This window comes from Daktulosphaira vitifoliae, unplaced genomic scaffold, assembly GCF_025091365.1.
Source record: "Daktulosphaira vitifoliae isolate Bord-2020 unplaced genomic scaffold, ASM2509136v1 Scaffold_5, whole genome shotgun sequence".
Classification (NCBI taxonomy): Eukaryota; Metazoa; Arthropoda; class Insecta; order Hemiptera; family Phylloxeridae; genus Daktulosphaira; species Daktulosphaira vitifoliae.
Window position 1 is genome coordinate 3,386,938 of NW_026099576.1, and position 8,046 is coordinate 3,394,983.

General features: G+C 36.2%; 1 protein-coding gene across 7 annotated transcripts in view; it reads left to right on the forward strand.

The window, feature by feature from the left end:
- Window positions 1–2,113: 2,113 nt before the first annotated feature.
- The window catches only part of LOC126907584 (optomotor-blind protein-like), a 26,349-nt gene continuing 20,416 nt past the window's right edge, over window positions 2,114–8,046 (forward strand). The window contains exon 1 of one of the 7 annotated variants that reach the window (XM_050688964.1): window positions 2,114–3,089. In XM_050688964.1, coding sequence (XP_050544921.1) covers window positions 2,548–3,089 — 542 coding nt within the window. In that variant the 5' untranslated portion in view covers window positions 2,114–2,547. The remainder of the gene's footprint in view (window positions 3,090–8,046) is intronic. The other 6 variants (XM_050688968.1, XM_050688962.1, XM_050688967.1 and 3 more) reach the window with 6 other exon arrangements.

Genomic DNA, 8,046 nt, shown 5'->3' on the forward strand with positions numbered 1-8,046 from the left:
ACATTATTTTCGGAGAATACTTAAGGTCTTCAGGTATTATATTGTTATGATGGTGCGCCACGCACAAACAATATATATCTTAAAACCCTCCGCATGAAACCATAGTATTATTATCTATTATATTACTATTTTCGAACAAACGTTAGCACGTGTGTGTTGCCAATAACAACGAACAGCTATATAATATAATATTTTGAGTATTTTTCCACTTTCCCCTAGAAAAATAATGCGATTTATAACTCGCAGCGTTCAGCCTTGTACAGCTCAAGTACTGTTATATTGTTGTTATGAACGAACATTATGTTTCAGAACCGCACACTGCGCACAGGTCGTTTATAAACATGAACACGATATTATTACTTTACATGTTTGTGATTTGAATGTTTAAAAGTACACTAAACACGACGTCCTCTGGAAGTGTATTATACAGGACTTCTTTGTGTTCCAAATTGTGCTCTGTTTACTTTCTACGGGGCCATTCGAATGTAATACCACGACGTTTTGCATTTTTCTCCGAAACAATTTTCGTGATTTGAATGTTTAATTGGCCAATAACAGCGGTCAGATCAAAAAACGTCGAATAAAATATTGCCAAAACGAGGTGGCATCGTGGTAAAGCGTGTCGTTTGTGTTTTTATTATACTTTTTATTCCGTGTCCAAAATCCACGCGTGTACTTGAATTGATAATTTTGCAAAATTCAACATTTGTTTGTCAAATTGCGACTTTGTTGGCAATTATACGAGTTCGTGTTTAAATTCACGTGCGTTTATCATACGAGTCGATCAACATTTTCAATGATAACTAATACTGTACTATACTTGCGCAGCGCCCGTGACAATAACAAATTCACTGAACAATAAATACAACTCGATTTATATAAAATATTTTCACAGTTTCCAAATTATTGTACATACACAATTATAAACTATATTTATTTAGTCCAATTATTTCTATATAGTAGTAGTTGCATTATTTAACCTTTTTCGATGACGAAATCAAGATTTTGTTTAGGGTCTATAGCACATTTAACCCCCCCCCCACCCCCTTCGATATGCCACCGACTTTTATTGTCATAAAGTGTGTAAAACATCTTGAAATCAATTAGTGACCCATATTATACAAAAGCAAGCATTTTAAACATTTTTTCAGTTCAATTCTATGTGAATAAACTAAACATAAATTGTATAATACTTGAATTTATTGTTAAGTTTTATATAATTTATTTTACAGTTGCTAAAACAATTTTTGAAAGTTAAATCGTATTGGGGTAATTTCATATGTAATAGTTTAATTCACATGTACATTTTAAAAAAGGAACTTTTTTTAACATTTTTTATTTAAAAATTATTGAATAATAAATAATCAATAGCTAAATAGTAATGTGTACTCGATTATAAAATCTACTTTCCAAACAAATCGCTATGACTACTGGAAAAACCTAAAAAAATATTATAGAAAAGAAATGTTTTTTTTTTCAATATAATGACGAGTTTAGTAAAACTTAAAAATTTATTAGACTATTACTACATTTTGGTTTGATAAATATTGTCCGTACATCTCATACTTTTTAAACTAATGGTCTTTATGGAAATATGTTACCGTTAAATTAAAAAATTAAAGTAATTTTGCTTTATTATTATTTTTTAATAAATAAATTATCCTTTATAAAATATATTTTTATTTGAACGAGTCTAAAAAATAGAATTAATTAACGAAAAAAAATGCAATATAATTTATTTAGCAATTTGTAAATAATTATATGAGACTTAGTGGCGGTCGTACCGAAAACTGCATCCTTGTCGAACAGTCGGCGAGAGAGTGAACGAGTGCAACACGCAGCATTGGCTCCCCCAAATTGTGTGAAAGTAGGTGCACTGGCGGAGGGGTTGGGGCGCCAAAAGTCCTCCGGTCGTTACGACGGACACATATAGGGTGGGTGCCGTATTTTAACACCGGCGTCGTCGTCGTCGCCACCGTCGGAGCAAGCGTTGACCGGCGGCGGTGACGGCGTCAGCGGCGGCTGCACGTACTCCCTTCCACCACACGAACACATACAAGCGCAAAGAATACGACACGCCGTGTGTGCGCTAGTTTGTGTGTGTTGACGCCGTTGCGTGAAACCGTTGACGCTTGCCGATTGGCTGGGACGGTCTCGACCAATCCGGACGCGACTCTCATTAACACTCGGGCCGGGGCGTCGGTGTTGTCACATCGCCGCCACCGCCACACAGTCAGTCGGCACCGAGCGCGCACGTCGTGGTGTAGTCGTACACGAGTTTAGTATTATTTTAGAACATTAACATATAGCGATCCCCCTCGTAACGGCAAATTAACTAAAATATTATTTCTTCACTGGCCACTAAAGTTCGATTTGTGTTCATCTTTAAAGAAAGTATATTCGATCGTGTTGTGCGCCTTTGAACGTCGTTCCGCGTTTACCGGTGAACAACTTTTACTGTCATCATTGTCTGTGAATGCTCGAGCAGAAGTCTGGTCCACCGTAGTGGCCGGGGCAAACGGTAGCGGCGCAGACGGCGTGGCTGTTATGCGGTTCGAGCAAGCGGACCTCAGGTGCCGGTCACCCCGTGGGGCGCCGGACACCCCACAAACCGCGGCCGCCATGACCGGCGGACAGCGTTCGCCGGACACCTCGTTCACGGCCCGGGCGGCATCGACAGACTTTTCGGTAAGTTCGTTGTTGACCAACAATAATAACAGTCCTGTGATCAATGGACAACCGTCAGCGTACCCGCCACCACCTCCACCACCACCTGGACTTTCGGCTGCGGCCGCTGCAGCGTACATGGGCGCCTGTTATCCGGGTACCATGATACCAATGCCTAAAATGCATCACCATGGATCCCATCATCCTGTCGCTGGCGGATACCCAACCGAAGAAATGCTAGCATTAGCCGCGGCAGTCGCTCACGGAGTCCACCATCCTCATCCAGCGGCCGCTCTTCCTAGATCCGTCAGGCCGGATGACGACGGCGTGGTTGACGATCCTAAAGTCACATTAGAGGGAAAAGATCTCTGGGAAAAGTTCCATAAATTGGGAACCGAAATGGTCATCACTAAGTCTGGCAGGTGTGTTAAAATTGTTCTCTACTTACATTTTCTCGGCCTTTTGGTCCTAAAAAATTATAATTGACTGCCTGGCACGCAACTAAAGTAATCAGTATCGTACGATAAGATTGGGTACGGGAATTCCAAAAATCAAGTACGCTATTTTTCAATGGGTTTGAATTAACTTTGAAATATTTTTTCGATAATATTAACACGCGAGTCGCCGTAAATAGGAAATTCTTGTAAAAAAACGCCAAAACCGAACGCCGCCGTTTCTTTACACCGTTTGAGTTGGCGCCAGACGACTATTAAACCCGACAACATTATGGACGCGTTCCCATTATGGTCAAAACTACTGTTCTTTTACAAGATAATGTTTTTTTATTTTTATGCTGTCCAAATGTTATTCAGTAGGTTTTTCTTGAGCATATAAAAATCATCGAGTTGTAAAATAACAAACACCATAAAAATTATGTACCTATCACTAACTGTGTTAAATACAATTCAGCTGTCTTTTTTGTAGTTAGCTCGAGTATTCGGTCGAGTCATCTAGAGACAACCCTTTAGAAAATAATTCTAATTATAATTTTAAATATTTACTAATTTTCGATATTGACAGATCTTGTCCTGACCTCACTCAACCGGTATTTCTAACGAAATACCAAAAGAAAAAAATTGCGACTAACTGTTATTAAAATGATATTTTGTTAACGACTTGAGTTAATTACAATGTTTACCGTTATTTATTGGTGGCTGACGAACATTACTGCTTTCTACACAAAAGAATTTCAATTGATCAAGTCCGACTTTTTTTGTTTGTCAGAGACTACTAGAAAACAAATCATTTCGAAAACAAACGTTCTTTGTAGTCTCAATTAAAATAAACAATCGTTATTTTATACATTTTTTATCATGTTGCGTTAATGCCGTCAACTGTCGCGCTTCTATCATCGCCGCGGTTGCCTCCAACACATTAACGGCTAGTAGACATATCAAGGCCATGTCAAGTGTTAGATGTTATTGAATCCAAAACGATTTCTCTATTGTCGTTCTTTCCAAATTTTTTTCTCATTTATTTACATAATAAAACTTTTATCGTGGAAATGTAAAACTATTGGTGTGAAATAATGCTTTGTGATGATCTTTTATGGCGTCATTTAAAATGATCTATTTGAAAACAATTATAATCAAAGATTATTTCAGTATTGTGTATGAAGATAACGCGTTGTTTATTGAACGCGATCGCTTTACCCGTGAATTCGATTGTCCGGGAATCCCTATAATTTTTTTTCCTAAAAATACCTTTTATATCTCTGGCAATAATTTTTCGGCGAAAGATAACGTTTTATGAGCATTTCGACACTTTAATATATCTGTTTATTCCAGTACCCTTTGACATTATGTGTATATACATATATATATATATATAATTATATTTCCATAGTTAATTATAACACAGCGATTCATGTTTGATATATTTTAATAAAATTTCAGTGTTATTGCATTTGAAACAACTTTAATTATTAGTTTGAAATACATCAGTTAATATTTTAAATTCTGTATGTAATAATAATAAAACAAAAGATTGAATATGATATATCAACGAATATTATGCCATCGTGAGAAACATTTTAATAAAAGGAAATTCATTTTGACATTTATTGGGCGTAATTTTTTTTTTTTATAGGTTTTTGATATATTCTTTAAATTTTTTTATTATATATTAAAAATTAATTTCTAGTCGCTCTTATTAGTCTATCTTTATTAATTGAATGGGAAAAAATCTTGGTACAAAAATGTTTTATTATTGTTTCCAATAAATACTCTGCTTAATTATTTTCTCCCTACTCAATAATCAATTTTGACATTTTGAAATTTATAAACTACAAGAGTACAATATAAATATTTTACTCGTCCCACTTATAATAGCTTTTATAGAATTCCAGTAGATTTTTTTGAAATGTGTTGAATTACATCGATTGATTATATCCACAAAATATAATTATATAACTCGGACTTAAATTAAGAATCAATGAACGGGTAATAACATTTTTTTATTATTTAAATAAATAATTTACTTGATAAATAGAAATACTTTAAATAATTAATAATTAAATATTTTCATTGCATTATATTTGAAAACAAAATTTTATTATTTAAAACAAGTATATATATATATATATATTCCTTGTTCTATTATGTAATAAGATTATTATGATAATGAATTTATTAATTATTACTTTTAAGTATCTGTTATTATAAAATTTGTTTAATAATTACATAGATGTCGAATTAGCAAACATTTTAGTATATAATTTATTTGTTTATTGTAATTTGATTCACTCAAATCAAAATAACAACTCGATATGATTATAAATTTCATCTATACTTTTCAATTGAGAATAATAATTACTTAAAAATCGCTGCAGTATTTTACTACTTAAAAAAAATATTATTTAATGAAAAATTAACGATTTTAATTAGGACACAATGTATAATTAACCGACATTAGCATTTCAACTTGAAATTTAAAAATATGTAAATTTTATCACGAGTAGAAAATATCCATATCATTTTTAATTATAATAATAAATTGTATTTCGTATCAAATTATTATTACTATGTATCGAATTCTGTGAAATTCGATGAATAATATCGTTAAAAATATAATTGAACAAAATAGAAAATTTTCTAGTATAAAAATAATGAGTTACATACATGTAGTTCATTGTTGTGTACATTATTTATATTTTTGCTACTTTTTCTGGGCTTGTTACTTTAAATTGTTTTTCTACGTGTAAGTAATTGCCACTACCGAGCGAAATAAAAATCTTAATTACAAAATATTAATGTTTTAGTTTGTTTTCATAGGATTTAGAGAAACTTAACACTCTATGTACTCTACATCTCAAGTAGAGTACAAAAGGTAAAATGTAATGAGCATATCGCCTATTAAACCAACACTGACAATATCAAAAAATTGATTTTATGTTTTATTATAGTGATATTATATTCAAATTAAAGAATTCAAACTTTATTTCAAAACATTGACTTTGGCAACTTGTTAATTTTACTAAATATTTAATCGTAGATCTCGACTTTGTTGTTTTTTTTGCCGTAATCACTCGCCTGTATACAGTCACAGTGTACACTTTGGCAGAGCATACTGTTCTTATGTACGTGTCTAGTATTACACAACGATAACAAAAACAGCGATCGCGTTAGCTGAAGGGGTGGAAGACCGGTACAGAAGCGGGGAACGCTGGGTGAATGGGGGCGCATAGAAACACACATGCAGAGGGTTTTTTAAACAAAAAATAGAGTAGGAGGCCGCCGCCGTAACAATGGACTGGGCTCTCTTTATCCGCATGGCTCCTCGACAATGAGTGTGCGTGCGTATGTTAAGTTTGAACAAAAAATCCCTTAAAAATCCATCCGCTCGTGTGACACACACACGCACGCACATGGCTGCCTTGGGCTCTTTTGTTCTATTGCACCTCGATCGATGGAAGTTTGCCGCGTTCATAATATATAATAATTACAAACTTACTACCACCACAGCGATAGGATAAATATCCGTTTTATGCGTTACGTGTACACGACGGCCCTTAAGGTGCGGCTGAAATTAAAGCACACGGCTTAAGCTCAGTCGGTTTTGTGGTGGTGGTGGTGGTGGTGGAGGTGTAGTACTAGTAGTCGGNGTTTGTGGTGGTGGAGGTGGTGGTGGTGGTGTAGTACTAGTAGTCGGTGTCGGTAATTCTAGGCGCCGCGTTTTAACACCTCGTGACAGCGCCGGTGATTTACACTACTGCGCCGCACGAAACCCAACCGGAGAGCCAGTCCGTGTGTACATAACCTCACTTTGCATGTAATTACTGCGGCGGCCGGTCAATAATTACAACAATAACGGCGAGGTCGCTATGTTTTAACCGAGTGTTGTGATATGTCTGTGGCTCATCGAGTGTTGGGGAAAAGACACATTTGCCTTTTTTTTTTTATTTTTGTAAACCCGTCAACGGTGGATGATTGACGCGGATGGTGTAATCGATTACACGGCCATAGGAACGTCCGTCGCTTTCAATTATCCGTCGAAAAGAACTTCTCCTCATTCACCGTCCGACATAATCGTGCCGAGAGCGTTAATTTCATTCACCAAAACTCTCGGAAATAATAACACACCAGTCGTTCTCCGTGTACGTGAGCCGTTAAGATAATTATAATTGTCGGGCGGAGTCCCCGAGGGTAAAAAAAGGATCCGCTTGTTATTTATCCTAATCCAGCGTTAAGTAGGTACGGCCGCCGCCAACCGAATAAACCGGTCGGGCCCAAGTTCTCCGTGCGAGACAATTGTGTCTAATTGCTGGTAATTTCCGTTGTCGATCAAACGGAGTTCGAGTAGCAAGTTAAAAAACAAATTTCTCATGCCATTACGGTTGTCATTGCGCGTGCGCCAACGTCAGGCGGACGCGTAGTAACATTGAGCGTGATCGGTCTATGGTTTTCAATAACAGAATCGGCAAAATATAATAAAAAAGCGATTGGACATCACTGATAAGACGCCGTGGTGGATGCCAATATGGGAACTGTACGTTATTATTGAGTACACGTTGTGGTGAATAGTTACTGCGGCGTTTGCCTACACGGTCGCCGAGCACGCAATTAAAACAATTGACCAGATTAAAATCGCTGATGGACAGCGAGCGATCTGTGTGTGTGCGCGTGTAAAAAAAAAATAATCATTTCTCATTGCCACGCGTTACAATAATATGATTTCCATTGCGTTGTCACTTTCGCGGTGATGAATAACAAGTATAAAATTATCATACGCGTTTTATCTCGACCGGTATTTTTATACTTTACTGTAAACCGTTTTTCAATAGGTCTTTTCCGCGCGTTTTCTCTGATATCTCGACGGACCGACCCGAAAAACTCGACTCTTTGGTCGACTGTGGTCGTGCCTTTGGGAGGGGGGGGGGGG